The sequence below is a fragment of the Dipodomys merriami genome, unplaced genomic scaffold (assembly GCF_024711535.1).
Source record: "Dipodomys merriami isolate MVZ:Mamm:240054 unplaced genomic scaffold, mDipMer1.0.p SCAF_696, whole genome shotgun sequence".
NCBI classification, from domain to species: Eukaryota; Metazoa; Chordata; class Mammalia; order Rodentia; family Heteromyidae; genus Dipodomys; species Dipodomys merriami.
Window position 1 is genome coordinate 217652 of NW_027206286.1, and position 15017 is coordinate 232668.

At 54.3% G+C, this 15017-nt stretch overlaps 1 protein-coding gene across 1 annotated transcript; it reads right to left on the reverse strand.

The window, feature by feature from the left end:
- Window positions 1-523: 523 nt before the first annotated feature.
- LOC138816392 (V-type proton ATPase subunit E 1) lies at window positions 524-11867 on the reverse strand. Its single transcript, XM_070006101.1, has 9 exons — window positions 11715-11867; window positions 8258-8323; window positions 7010-7119; window positions 6285-6351; window positions 3704-3793; window positions 3212-3280; window positions 2409-2503; window positions 1116-1203; window positions 524-1015 (listed from the first exon to the last, which is right to left on the reverse strand). The coding sequence occupies exons 1-9, from the start codon at window positions 11745-11747 to the stop codon at window positions 953-955; spliced, it is 681 nt and encodes a 226-aa protein (XP_069862202.1). The 5' UTR covers window positions 11748-11867; the 3' UTR covers window positions 524-952.
- Window positions 11868-15017: the final 3150 nt, after the last annotated feature.

The window sequence follows — 15017 nt, forward strand, 5'->3', positions numbered from 1 at the left end:
TGACTAACTCAGCCAGGAACGAGGGTGGGCTCGGTGGTAGAGGGACGCTCCCTGTGTGAGGCCCCCGGGTTCCATTCCATCTGCAAGGTGTGGCGAGCGCAGGTTCACGGTTCTGAAGTTAACTTGGGGGATGGATGGCCGGGGGGAAAGTAAGGTAAATAGTGGTTTCAAGGGCCAGCAGCTAGGAATCATCAAATTAGGTGTTTGAAAGTTGTTCTTTTAAAGCTAGGGTCTGTAATCCCAGGTTGGACCCCAACTCCTGGTTCAAGGGAGCAGCCTGCCAGTCTCTCCTGAGGAGGCTGAGACAGCAGAACTTTACTCAAACCACAAACTCTTAAGAAACTACAAGTGGGGCTGGGAATGTGGCTTAGTGGTAGGTAGAGCATGCATGAAGCCCTGGGTTCAATTCCTCAGTAACACACAGAGAAAAAGCTGGAAATGGCGCTATGGCCCAAGTGGTAGAGTGGTAGCCTTAAGCAAAAAGCAGCTCAGGGACAGTGCCCTGGCAAAAACAAAAAATAAATACACATAAAGCTTTTGTTTTAATAAATAAAGAATTTGGGTGGCGTAGGTTTTAAGTCACACTTACAGACGAGGAAAAGTGAAGCTTCTACGACCGCTGGGTGATGTGCATTCTGCATGCATGTTACACCAGAGCAGGGGGAGGAGTGGGACATGCGGGGGTCATGCCTACAGGAGACGCAGGAGCAGCAGGACAGCAGGGGGCTCAAGGGACGTCCACGGGGCACCATCTGCTTCCACCTCCCTGCTGCCGAAGGAAGCCACGGAGAGCTGGGAGAGCTGGGTGCGGGAGCGGAGACCCCGCCCGGTCGGCCTCCCGCCGCTGTTCTACAGAAGGGGACTGGGTACACCCGTCAGCAAAGAGGAAGCTACTGAGGAAATCTTGCTGCTTCAGAAGTGGAGCTGTGAGCGGCTTGCACCTCCCAGAGGCTTAGTCCAAAAACTTCCTGTTGGCATTGGCACCAAACAAGGCTCCCCGCACTTCTGGCATCATCTGTGAAAAACAATTTCATAAATTGGCATGGTCGCGGGGGGGGGGGGGGGGGGGGGGCGGGGAGACGAGAACCGCACACCCGCCTGCGGAGGACGCTCACCTGCTGGGCTATGAGGTCCAGACGGCTTTCCAGGGTGTTGGACACCTTTATCTTGCGGTCCCCATTGTAGATCTCAACTCCACCAGCTCTGCAGAGAAGGCGAGAATAGCCGCCTTTAGATCGGCAATTCACCTTTTACTCCCTCCAAGGAAGGCTGCTGGGCTGTGTGCACGCATCAGTCAATTCAAAGGTAGTTACGGTGTCACACTGACACCAAACGACTTCCTTCCACATCGCCAGGATTGGGGAGATGCGTGGGGTTCCATTTCAGTTTACAAACCAGTCTACTGGTGCTGCTACAGGGCTCCCTTTCCCATCGGTGCCTCTGGTCCTGCTCCAGCGCCCTCACTACTGTTATCCTGGGCACTTTTAGAGGCATGAAGGATCAGTATTAAAAGGAACCCCATGGGCTGAGAAAGTGCCTCAGTGGTAGAGTGTTTGCCTTGCATGCATGAGGCTCTGGGTTCGAACTATGCCACAGACAAAACCATACATTAAAACCAACAAAACCCAGCTAGATGCTGGTGGCTCAACCCTGTAATCTAGCTACTTAGAGAGCTAAGATCTGAGAATCCTGGCTTGAAGCCAGCCCAGGCAGGTGAGTCTGTGTGACTTATCTCCAAGTAAGCAGCAAAAAGCCAGAAGTAGAGCTGTAGCTCAAGTGGCAGAGTGTCAGACTTGAGCAAAAAAGCTCAGGGACCATGCCCAGGCTGAGCTGAAGTCCCAGTACTGGCACACACACACACAAAAGAGGCCTAACCCTGGCAATTCAGGATGCTGAGATCTGAGGATTGTAGTTCAAAGCCAGTTGAATCAGAAAAGTCTGTGAGACTCTTACCTCCCAGCAAAGAGCTGTTAGGTAGAGCTGTGGTCAAGTGGTAAAACGCTAACCTTGAGCAGAAAAAAGAGCCAAGGGACAGTGTCTGGGCCCCGAGTTCAAGCCCCAGTACTGGAGTGCATGCACACATACACTAAAAAGGCACCCGGGGCTGATGGCTTGCACTGCCATCTCACATCTGTCATCCGAGCTACTCAGGAGGCTGAGATCTGAGGATCGCGGTTCAAAGCCAGCCCAGGCAGGAAAGTCCATAAGACTCTTATCTCCAATGAACCACCAGAAAACTAGAAGTGGTGCTGTGGCTCGAGTGGTAGAGCACTCACTCACCTTGAGCTGAAGAGCTGAGGGACAGGGCCTATACCCAGAGTTCAAGTCCCACAACTGACAAAAATAAAAGAGGCCAGAAGGCCAGCCATTCCCTGAGACAGAAGGGGTGCGACAGCAGAAGTCCTTACATGTCCTCAGGCAGGTAGGCCTCCTGATCAATCTGGACATCAGCGTCTTTTTTGGTGGCAATCTTATACATCGGAATTGCTTTCTGCACTGCAGCCTGGGAAAAGCAGTGAAATCTTTTTAACAGATTCGGAAGCAGGTACGGCAAGCAAGCCAACGAAGTACACAAACAAGAACAGCTCTCCGCTTGTGGGGGGCAAAACTGCCATCCGGAGGCAGAGGGGGTGGGGAGGTCACTCTCACTGAGGGGGTGGGGGTCCGAGGCACCCTTGGACACTCAGGGTTGGAACGCAGGCTCCTGTGGCCGCCAGGCCCACATCCCTAGTCTGACTATTTTTCCTACAGGGTCTTGTGTTTTTCCCAGCCAAGACTGCGCACACACCTATCATCCCAGCACTCAGGCTATGGCTGGTCAGCCTCTGTCTCAACCACAGACATTACAGTTGTTGCCTTTCTGTTTTTATTCTTTGAGGTGCATAAACAGTATGTAATAGTTTTTAAAAAATGAGTGACTGGCCGGGCGCTGGTGGCTCACGCCTGTAATCCTAGCTACTCAGGAGGCTGAGATCTGAGGATCGCGGTTCAAAGCCAGCCCGGGCAGGAGAGACCGTGAGACTCCTATCTCCAATAAACCACCAGAAAACCGGAAGTGGCGCTGTAGCTCAAGTGGTAGAGCGCTCGCCTTGAGCTGAAGAGCTGAGGGACAGCACCCAGGCCCAGAGTTCAAGCCCCACGGCCGACAAAAAAAAAAAAAAAAAAAAAATGAGTGACTGTATCAAGTATTTCCAAAATGCCAAGTGCGTACCTTGACCAGAGGGAAATCTTGCTTCCTGCAGCGCACAAACATCCGGGGCTCCAACAGCTGGTACAGGCCCTGGGGGAACCGATGGACTCATGAGCGGAAAGCGCACCCCACTCAGTCAGCCCACAGCACAGTGCTGTCCTTCCGCCTATCAGGGGAAAGCACTGCTGCTCGACTCCGCGAAGACAGGACAGGACAGGACGAACAGACGGAGAGAAGATCCAGAAGTAATACAGCACACGACCAGGCCCAGCGCCCGGGCAAGGCTGAGGATGGACGTAAGTAGGACAAAGGCTGGTGTCCAGGCGTAAATGACTGCCGGGGGAACCATTCAGAATTCAGCTTGGGGAAATTGGAAGCAGATTTGGCCCTTAGGTTGTAAGGTCCTGTAAGAGTAGTTAAGCCTGGAAGAGTGAGCCAACTGGACCTCACAGTCCTGACCAGCACATGGAAAACCACGGCTGGGGGCTGGAGCCAGCGGGCACTGGGGCGCACCTGTAATACCAGCCCATCCAGCAGCACTTGGTATCTGTTTGTATCCTTCACCACCTTGCTGAGTCTCTGTTTTGCCTCATTCAGCAGATCCTAAAGAAGTGGAAAAGAAGAGCATCACCTAAAACACTGCTCATGACCACCATCCACCTCAAATCCCGTCAGCAGGTTTTCATTCAACACGTCCCAAGACACCTAACAAAGCCGATGCGGTACCCGTACAATGATATAATAAGGAAGCATCATCCTTCTTCTGGAAAGTTCAGTCTAGTGGAAGACTAGCTCAGGTGTCCACCAGTGCAGAAAAACAATACAGTCTTAAAATGCAGGCTGCTAGCCGGGCGCTGGTGGCTCACGCCTGTAATCCTAGCTACTCAGGAGGCTGAGATCTGAGGATCGCGGTTCAAAGCCAGCCCGGGCAGGAGAGACCGTGAGACTCCTATCTCCAATAAACCACCAGAAAACCGGAAGTGGCGCTGTAGCTCAAGCGGTAGAGTGCTCGCCTTGAGCTGAAGAGCTGAGGGACAGCGCCCAGGCCCAGAGTTCAAGCCCCACGGCCGACAAAAAAAAAAAAAAAAAATGCAGGCTGCTACCCAGGCTTGCTTCTGAGTCTAGCTCTACTCAGGAGGCTGAAATTCATGGGATCTTGGTTGATAACTAACCTGGGCATAAAAGTCTGAAAGAATTCATCTCTAAGCCATGCTGCTTACACCTGAGGCGGCTGAGATCTGAAGATGAAAGTCTGAAGCCAGTCCAAGCAGACACATCTGTAGGAGACTCTCTCTATAGTTACCCAGCAAAAAGTCAGAAGTGGAGGTATGGCTCCAGTACAAGTGCTCCAGCCTAGAGCAGAAAGGTAAGGGACGGACTGCACCCAGGCCCTGAGTTCAAGCCCTACAGAAAAATACCTAAATAGAGCCCAGCACCAGTGGCTCATGCTTAGGCTACTCAGGAAGCCGAGCTGTGAGGATTAACATTGAAAGCCAGCCCAGGCAGGAAAGTCTGTGAGACTCATCTCCAGTTCACCACCAGAAAACCAGAAACGGTGCTGTGGCTCAATGTGGTAGAGCACTAGCTCTGAGCGAAAAAGCTCATGGACAGCGCCCAGACTAAGAGCAAGCCTTCTCAAAGAAAGATCAGAAGAAATAAAATACACATAGATGAAAATACAGTGAGGGGCTGGGAAGGTGGCTCCGTGGTAGAGCGCTTGCCTTGCATGCACGAGGCCCTGGGTTCGATTCCCCAGCACCACATAAGCAGAAAAAAAAAAGCCAGGAGTGGCGCTGTGGCTCAAGTGGTAGAGCGCTAGCCTTGAGCTGAAGAGCTGAGGGACAGTGCCCAGGCCCAGAGTTCAGGCCCCATGACTAGACCCCCCCCCAAAAAAAAATTAAAAAAATACAGTGAGCACTGATGGCTCTTATTTATTCAAAAAAATTTTTTTTTCTTGGTCGGTTGTGGGGCCTGAATTCTGGGCCTGGGTGCTGTCCCTCAGCTCTTCAGCTTTCTACTAGCACTCTACCACTTGAGCCTCAGCCCCACTTCCGGCTTTTTCTGCTTGTGTGGTGCTGAGGAACTGAACCCAGGGCCTCGTGCATGCAAGGCAAGCACTCTACCACTGAGCCATCTTCCCAGCCCCTTATTTATTTTGCCCATCCTGGGGCCTGAATTCTGGGCCTGGGCGCTGTCCCTCAGCTCTTCAGCTCAAGGCTAGCGCTCTATACTTGAGCCACAGCGCCACTTCTGGCTTTTCCTGCTTATGTGGTGCTGAGCAATCAAACCCAGGGCCTCATGCATGCAAGGCAAGCGTTCTACCACGGAGCCACCTTCCCAGTCCCTGATGGCTCATACTTAGAATCCTAGCTATTCACGAGGCTAAGGTCTGAGAATCATGATTCTGAAGTCAGCCTGGGAAAGGTACTTAACTCCAATTAACTAGCAAAAGGCTAGAAGCAGTGGTGCTACTTAAGTGGTAGAGCTCTGGCCTAGGAAGCTCAAATCCCTAAGTTCAAATCCTACTATCATACACACAGAAAAATACCTGGCCTATCGTGGAAAGGATGGGGAAGGGTTAGCACTGGAGGAAGTTCGTCAGGGAACGGGCTCCACCAGTTGATTTAACCGTGTCCCCTTGTTTAATCCTGCTTGTCTGGTGTGAGTCAGTGTCTTAACACACAGCCTTGGCCAGCCTTGGACTTGCAATCCTCCTGCCTCTCTCCAAACTGCTGCAATGACATGTGTGCACCCCGTTCCCAGCCCATTCAACCCTCTTATTAGTCCTGCACACCAAGTGCCTTAGTCGACAGACAAAAGAGGAAATGTGGAGTCAGTAATAGTACGCCGGCTGCTCCGTGTAAGCTCTTCTACTGCAAATCTTTCCCCAGGCACACAGCTTACAAAGTTTCCCCTCGAGTATGATCCGTCCAGCCCTGTGCGCATACCCCTAACGCCGGCGCTAGGAAGGCGGGGGCAGGAGTCATTGGTGAGACCCCATGTAAAAACCCAACCCTTGTCTTAACCAAGGATTGCCTGTGAGGGCAGGTGAGTGCACACTGTACCAGAGCAGAAGCACTTCTTGGTAACTCACAGTGATGAGGTCGTCTCTAGCTCGGAGGACCTTCAGCCTTGCTTGATTCATCAAATTGGACATCTGACTGCAAAAGGTATGGAAGTATTGTCAGGGCGGCATGAAATACAAAAGCTGTAGAGACAGCAGCTCCCTATGCGTGTGCTGTGAAGAGCTCCTAAACACCCGTTTACTGGTCAAGAGAGCTCCACTGACTTAACCTTGGTGGTTAGTCCTGGGGCTTGAACTCAGGGCCGGGGCACTGTCCCTGAGCTTCTTTTGTTCTAGGCTAGTGCTCTACCACTTGAGCCACAGCGCCACTTCCAGCTTTTTCTGTGTATGTGGTGCTGAGGAGTTGAACCCAGGGCTTCGTGCGTGCTTGGTGAGCACTCTACCGCTGAGCCGCCTTCCCAGGCCCACGTTATTTTCAAAGGGAGAGTCTTGGGAGTGGTCAAGATTGGGCCTGGGTTTCCACAAACATTTAGTCTTTCCACATTATGGTCACAAGGACAACAGGGAAAGAAAGCTAAACAACTTGCCTAAGGACAGGTTAAGCAGTCGGTGGCCCAGTTAAGACCTGTACTCCAAAGCTGTCTGTCTCTTATCCATTAACCTTTTCTTTCGGGGGGCAGTGGATGCCGGGGATGGGGCTGTGTGCCTGCTAGCAAGTGCTCTGCCACTGGGTTACACCCAGGTCCTACGCTTCATTTGGCTTTTGAAACCCTCGTTAGCTTAATGAAGGTTACATTTTCTTTTGCTGCTCGATCTGCTTTTCTTTCTTCTCATAGTACTCCATAATCTTCAGTCTCTGGGTCTGCACGAGACGCCCTTTCTCAATGTTGAATTCTTCTTCGGCCTACAGCACAAAATGAATTAGCATTAGTCCTCTACAAGAGATGCCAGTGCTTTTCATTTTAAGCACCTGCTGACTGAGATCCTTGCCTACGCGCACTCATCCCGTTTCTAAACCAGAAAATGTATTGTGATGCCAGGTCTTCAAAGATGACCTCTCGTTTATTCAGATGAAAAAGACTAGCGACTGTTACTCTCAGCCATGAATCGGGTTGTGACCAAGGACCACTGTGGCAGCCCTTCGTTTACTGGGGTTTGAGCGCAGAGCTTCATGCTCACCGGGCAGGCACTCCACCACCTACGCCGTTCTGGCTTGCGTGTGGGCCGGGGTCCCTCTGGGTTATAGTCCTCATCCTACCTGTGTTGCTCTACATGGCTGCACCACTACACCAGCCACTGTGCTTTTCCCAGGGTTTGTTGTGACGGGCCTGTGTCACCTGCCCAGTCATTGGTCAGATTGTAAGCTCTCCAATTCATTGTGTGTGTGTGCCCAAGTTTAGTCTCCACACCATTTAAAGTATGACGGAACTACTGTTCTTAACTCATTGTGAGGCTCCCTGGATCATCCATTCTTTCGTTTTTGAGACAGTCTTGCTAGCCTCGGCTAACCTTCTGCCACAGCCCTCCTGAGTGCCCAGATTACAGGCATGCACTGTCAGATGCAGCATTTCTTCCTTACTAGTGGACTAATGAAAAAAAAAATTTTGAGTTACTACCTGTGAAGTCTGTTCCTATAAACTCAGTCTGAGAATACTACCTTGTAAGATGGAGTTGTATTCGCCATGAATTTAACAAATGTTAACCGTCTTTTATCACTTGTAAATGCCTTAGAGCTTATTTCTATTATTATTGCCAGTCCTTGGGCATGAACTCAGGTTCTAGGTTCTGTCCTTGATCCTCTCTGTGCTCAAGGCTAGCACTCTACCACTTGAGCCACAGCACCACTTCTGGCTTTTTCTGCTTATGTGGTACTGAGGATTCGAATCCAGGGCTTCATGCATGCTAGGCAAGCCTCTATCTCTAAGACACATTCCCAGCCCTCTCTTATGGGAAATAAATGTAGCTGTTAATGTTCTACTAAGCTCAGCAAAGCTCAATGGTATAAAACTTTTCGTAACTTAAAACCAGAAAATGGATCTCACCTTTGCATCGATTTCTTCTGCTTTCTCATTGGCTTCTTGTTCAATAAAAGCCATCATGTGCTTAATCTGTTAGGAAAAAGAGCAATATTTGAATTCTTATTTGGAACTATGATGTCTAACTTTCCTGATTCACTACTTTTTAAACTTTTGTCAGTTGTGGGGCTGGTAGGTGCTGTCCCTAAGCTTTTTCTCTCAGGGCTTAGCACTCTACCACTTTGAGCCACAGCTCCACTTTTGGCTTTTTGGTGGCTAATTGAAACAAAGAGACTCACAGAATTTCCTGCTCGGGACTGGCTTTGAACGGTCTTTCTCAGATCTCAGCCTCTTGAGTACTAGGATTACAGGCCTGAGCCACCAGTGCCTGGCCTGTGTGCGATTTTTGAAGTGGTTTAAGTAGGGGAAGGAGGGTAGCTCAGTGGTACGGGGCTTGTTTGAGAGGTCTGGAATTCCTTTTCTAGCACAAGGAGAAGGGAGTAAAAAGAGCTATTCTAAATACAGTTATCAAAACTGGTGTTTCTAAATGCTACAAGACCACAAGACCGGTGAACGCTGACTCAGACCTGTATTATCCTTCCCCATGGCCTGTGCTGGAACCTCAGCTACCAGATTTAACTGGATCAGCCTGGCCTAGGGCAGCAGTAAGGCAGGTCAGGTCAGAGAGGCCTATTTACAGTCAACAAGAGTTCCAAGAGATCAACCCCTTAAGTACAGGAACTCTGCCCCCAAAGCAGAAAAACCAGACCTTCAAAACATACCTTACTTCTTTTGGCTAACACAGTAATTGTTTTGAAGTCAGATTCTTTCAAACTTTAGGGGGTTGCAATACTGGGGATTAAATCCAGCGGCTTAAGCTTGCCTAGTGAGCTATGTGCCCTTTGGTTCTTATTTCATTTTTATTTATTTATTTCGTGGGGATTGAATTCAGGGGCTCATAATTACCCAGGTGCTCTGCCATTACAGCCATGCCTCTGGTCACTTGTTTTTTAGTTTGTTTTTGAGCAGGGGTGTAATTTCTGCTCTAGTCAGCGTCCTTCTAACTGCAATCCTCCTAGACAGCAGAGATGACAGGTGTATAACACCACCACGCCCAGCTGAAAGTTTAGTACAGTAAATGACCATCCCCAACAGCCAAATGATTGTAGAGAGCTTGCCTGTCACGTGTGAAACCCTGGGTTTGCAGGCCAGCATCATAAAAACAGTACTCACATATTTAATGCAAGGGAAAAATCCCAAGGAATCCAAGTGTTAAGGAGGTAGTATGTGCTTAGCACTCTTACGGCTGAAAATATTAAGGCTCTCACTTGTAATACTCACTATTGAGGCGGCAAAAGTCAGATGGTCCAGCCTCAAAGCCAGCCCGAGCAGAAAAGTCCATCAGATTCTACTTCCAATTAACTAGCAAAATGCTAGACTGAAGGTTGTGCTTCAAACACTAAAGAACCACCCAGCAAGGTCTAGGCTTGGAGGCCAATCTGAGTACCACCAAAAACTATTGTAGGACTGGGAAGTAGCTCAGTGGCAAAGCACTTGCCTGGTAAATGCAGCTGGGAACCAAAATAGAAAAAAAAAAAATGTAGTACTACTTCCCTCCCTGACCCCTGTTGTGAGGCTTGAACTCGGGGCCTGGACCCTGTCCCTGAGCTTTTTTGCTCAAAGCTAGAGCTCTACCACTTAAGCCATGGCACCAATTCCATTTTTTCTTTTTCTTTTTTTTGGGTCCAGTCGTGGGGCCTGAACTCTGGGCCTGGACGCTGTCCCTCAGGTCTTCAGCTCAAGGCTAGTGCTCTACCACTTGAGCTACAGCGCCACTTTCAGCTTCTTTTTGCTTATGTGGTGCTGAGGAATCGAACCCAGGGCCTCAGGCATGCAAGGCAAGCGCTCTACCACGGAGCCACCGTCCCAGCCCCCAATTCCATTTTTTCTGACAGTTAATTGAAGAGTCTGGCTTTGAAGGGCTGGCTTTGAACAGAGACCCTCAGATCTCAGCCTACTGAGCAGCTAGGATTATAGGTGTGAGCCACTGGCACCCAGCTTGTAGTACTACTTAACATACGTACGTGTGTGTGTGTGTGTGTGTGTGTGTGTGTGTGTGTGTGTGTGTGTGTGTGTGTGTGTGTGTGTGTGTGTGTGTGTGTGTGTGTGTGTGTGTGTGTGTGTGTGATGTATGTTGATCCTGGGGCTTAAAATCAGGGTCTGTTCTTGAACTTTTTTTGTTCAAAGCTGGTGTTCTCCCACTACTCCTTGCTTTGTGGTGGTCAGTTGGAGAGGAGTCTTACAGACCTTCCTGTGCAGACTTTAGCTCAGCCCAAGAAGAGAAAAAAGAAAGACCTTACTGCTCAGTACACATTCAGTTGAGAATAGCATGAAGACTTATAGTTGGAAACACAGAAGGAAAAAAAAGGACATTATCCTACTCATCTTCGACTCATAAACCAGTGAGTGTCTGTTAGTCAGAATTTTCCCAGTACTTGGTTTAAAAAAAAAAAAAAAAAAAAAGAGGACTTAGTTCCCTAAACTACAAAACCTGCAGCCTTTCTTTTTCTGGAAGAAGTACAGGCGGGCGAGTTACTAAATGCAAGGCCCTGGCTGCCGGAGCTGCAGTGCCAAAGCCAACCGGAGCCACTCTGTCTAGCTATCCGTCTACCCACGCCACCGCGTCCCCTCCCAGTCCCGTGCCTTAAAAGGGCCTGTCACCCCGGCTCCTCGGGAGGCTGCGAGCCGGGGCCGCCCCGGGAGGCTGCGAGCCGAGGCCGGCCCGGGAGGCTGCGAGCCGAGGCCGGCCCGGGAGGCTGCGAGCCGAGGCCGGCCCGGGAGGCTGCGAGCCGAGGATGGCCCGGGAGGCTGCGAGCCGAGGCCGGCCCGGGAGGCTGCGAGCCGAGGCCGCCCCGGGAGGCTGCGAGCCGAGGCCGGCCCGGGAGGCTGCGAGCCGAGGATGGCCCGGGAGGCTGCGAGCCGAGGCCGGCGGTCCGGGGCCGCCCCGGGAGGCTGCGAGCCGAGGCCGGCGGTCCGGGCCGACTGTCCCCGAGGCCGGGGGTCGGCGCTGCGCTCGGCTCTGTGCTGCCCGCCCTGCGCCGCTGGCCCCGGGGCTCCCGGCAGCCGGGGCTGTGGACGGGGCTCAGGCGTCTCTGCCTCGCGGACGCGTGGGATGCGGGGTGCGGGATCCGCGGGGTGCGGGTGCGGGGTCCGCGGGGTGCGGGGTCGGGGCCGCCCCAGGCCGTGGGGTGCGGGTGCGGGGTCCGCGGGGTCGGGGCCGCCCCAGGCCGCGGGGTGCGGGTGCGGGGTGCGGGGTGTGCGGGGTCCGCGGGGTCGGGGCCGCCCCAGGCCGCGGGGTGCGGGGTGTGCGGGGTCCGCGGGGTCGGGGCCGCCGCAGGCCGCGGGGTGCGGGGTCCGCGGGGTCGGGGCCGCCCCAGGCCCGCGCTCCGCCCGGCCCCACGGCCGCGCCAGCCCCGGCGCTCACCTGCTTCTGCACGTCAGCATCGCTGAGGGCCATGGCGGAAGCGAGGCGAGGACGGGCGGGCGGACGACCGAATTCAAGACCGAAGGCCGGCCGGGACGGTGGGACGGGACGGGACGGGACGGGAGACGCAAACCCGGCGCAGCTTCCGGCTCCCCTTCCTTTATTATAACTCCGACTTCCGGCTCCTGGCAGGTGACCGGGGAGCCCGAGTCTCCCCAGCCAATGAAAGGGCCCCGGAAGTCCCGCCCTCGCCGTGCCTTAGCCCGCCTCCTCCCTTCCTGCGGGGCGCATGCGCCGCGCCCGCGGGCGCCCGGGCTGGTTTCTGGGCCTCGTCTCGGGGTCGGTGCGCGCCGCGCTCTGAACCGTTCAGGGGGTTCGTCCTCAAGCCAGGGTTAGAGAGAGAGGAACTTCCGCTCCCTGGAAGCGGGCCCGGGGTGGGCCGGCGCGGAGGCCTCGGGCGCCTTCCCCCGCTGGACTCGGCCCGAGCTGCCGCCGCTGCGCGCGCTCCCGCGCCTGGGTCGGCCTCGCGCGGAGCCCCGGGCCTCGTGCGGAGCCCCGGGCCTCGGCCTCGCGCTGAGCCCCCCAGCCGCGCGGAGCCCCGGGCCTCGGCCTCGCGCTGAGCCCCCCAGCCGCGCGGAGCCCCGGGCCTCGGCCTCGCGCTGAGCCCCCCAGGCCGTGCGGAGCCCCGGGCCTCGCGCTGAGCCCCCCAGGCCGCGCGGAGCCCCCCAGGCCGTGCGGAGCCCCGGGCCTCGCGCTGAGCCCCCCAGGCCGCGCGGAGCCCCCCAGGCCGCGCGGAGCCCCGGGCCTCGGCCTCGCGCTGAGCCCCCCAGGCCGTGCGGAGCCCCGGGCCTCGCGCTGAGCCCCCCAGGCCGCGCGGAGCCCCGGGCCTCGGCCTCGCGCTGAGCCCCCCAGGCCGCGCGGAGCCCCGGGCCTCGGCCTCGCGCTGAGCCCCCCCAGGCCGCGCTGAGCCCCCCAGGCCGCGCGGAGCCCCGGGCCTCGCGCTGAGCCCCCCAGGCCGCGCGGAGCCCCGGCCTCGGCCTCGTGCTTCCGGTGGGATCCGCGACTGGTGCTCGGAACTTGCAGGCGTGCGTTTGCCTGGTTCACACTACTGTCTGTGTTGAGAAGTCTCCTCTCCCCCTCGCTTCTCGAACTTTCGAGCCGTGTCCTGTGCTATTATCAATAGATGATCAGATCCTTTTTTATATTAATAGATGATCAGGTCCCTTTTATATTATCAATAGATGATCAGATCCCTTTTACTTTTAGCTCTTTGCTGGTAGCATGAGGCTTGAACTCGGGATTTTTGAATTTACTAGGGCTTGTTTGCTTATCTCTGGCACTCTACCACCGGAGCCCTGCCTCCCGCCCACCTTTTTGTGCTGGCTTACTGGAGGTAAAGGTCTTAGACTTTTCTTCCTGGCGGTTAAGATTTGAGGACTGTGGTTCAAAGATAGCACAGCTGAGTTTTGCCCAGCCAAATTATTCAGCTGTAGTGTCCAATGCTCTGTATTGTTCTTGGGCGTACAGGAATGAAACCAGGAAACCACTTAGCACAGTTGTAGAGAAAGGCCACTCAGCAAGCAGGACTTGTAAGTCAAGTGACTAGGGACTGGCTGTTTTGTATTGTCCCTTCCCACCTCTTGAGTCAGCCACAGAATGGTGTCTTGCTGGAGGGCTGGTCTCAGTTACAGAGGGAGGGGCCCAAGACCCTCTCACAGGAGGTTGTAGGGGGAGGGCATGGGGGCAAGATGGCTTGAACCACCGTTTGGCCGATTGGTGTTTTCCTTGAGCAGGATTAAGCTTGGTATATATGATTACAAAGATTGGTAATGTTGGCTCAGGAGAGGGTTTTCCCAGAGGGCATTATAGTAACTGGACAACGGAAGGTGGTGTGGTAGAGGTCAGAGCAGGGCAAGGCCCAAGTGGAGGCACCAGCACAAGAGCTGAAATCCCCAGGACAACAGAACTTAACTTGATCAGCATTCTCATCAGATGAGCTCCAGCTCATCTGCTTCCAGGACTGTGCCTGCTGACACCACAGGCCAGGACCTGGTGGCAGTCACATTTGGACTGCAATCCTGTTTATCTTGACCATGCTCTGCCAATGACTGCGCTTGCGGTCGTGCAACAGGAGTCTAAGGCCGAAAGCTAAATTGTTTATGAAATGAATGGCTGAAATGGATGCGGCACTGTCTAAATCAACTATGCTTTTGTTCCTTAGAAAGGGAAGCTGGCGGCCATTATTGCTTTAAAACAGAAAAATAACGTAATAATAAAAACTTGACCCACAATTCATTTACTTTCAAATCTCTTTGTCTGTTCACTCTGTGAGGCCCAAGCTGGCACGGGAGTCAGGCAATCCGATGCAAACACTGCAGGGCTTGAACCTGACACCTTTTAATGCACAGGAGGAGGGCTTTCATCACGGGGACCGCGGGCCCGGGCGGTGAGTGGGTGAGTGGCCGCGGGGCCGGGCGGGGACAGCAGGGCCCGAGACGGTGAGGGGCTGCGGGGACGGCGGGAGCCGGGGCGGTGAGGGGCCGCGGGGGCCAGGCAGCGTTCCACTGGAGGGGAAGACGGAGAGGGGCCGGGTGCCATTCCCCAGCGCGCACCGGGGAGGACCCGGCTTCTAGAACTACTTCCTTTTTTGGGGGTTCCGGTCGTGGGGCCTGAACTCTGGGCCTGGACGCTGTCCCTCAGCTCTTCAGCTCAAGGCTAGCGCTCTACCACTTGAGCCACAGCGCCACTTCCCTCTTTTTTCTTTTTGCTTATGTGGTGCTGAGGAATCGAACCCAGGGCCTTGGGCATGCGAGGCACGCGCTCTACCACTGAGCCACCTTCCCAGCCCTAGAACTACTCCTAAGACGTAAAAACCCAAGTGATCCTGGGGGCTCTTCACCCCCATCCCGCGTCCCTCGTGGTGTAGCCTGCTGACTGGCTAAGGGCACACTTAGCCAAATGGCTTCTTCCAGTGCAGGCCGTGCCCAATTATCCGAACAGGCAGGCCGGGCCTTGCATCTTCATCTTCATCGTCATCATCACCATCTTCATCATCATCGTCATCATCACCATCTTCATCATCTTCATCGTCACCATCTTCATCTTCATCGTCATCACCATCTTCATCATCATCATCGTCGTCATCACCATCTTCATCATGGGGTTACCGGTGCTCATGCTCGCTCGGCCTCCCGCGCGCTGGGCCCGGTGCACCGCCCCGCGAGCCTCGCCTCCGCCCGGGTCCCGCCCAGACGCCGGCCCGGGGCCGCGGGGCTCCGGCCCACGGACCGCATCCCCGGCCGA

Bases quoted from the DNA above. Each gene is read 5' to 3' on its own strand.
- LOC138816392 (XM_070006101.1), bottom strand. From the start codon at position 11,747: ATGGCCCTCAGCGATGCTGACGTGCAGAAGCAG. The intron at 2,504-3,211 runs GTACGCACTTGG...TGCTTTTCCCAG, and splicing joins AAGATTTCCCTCTGGTCAAG to GCTGCAGTGCAGAAAGCAAT. The intron at 1,204-2,408 runs GTAAGGACTTCT...CCTTCTCTGCAG, and splicing joins GCCTACCTGCCTGAGGACAT to AGCTGGTGGAGTTGAGATCT.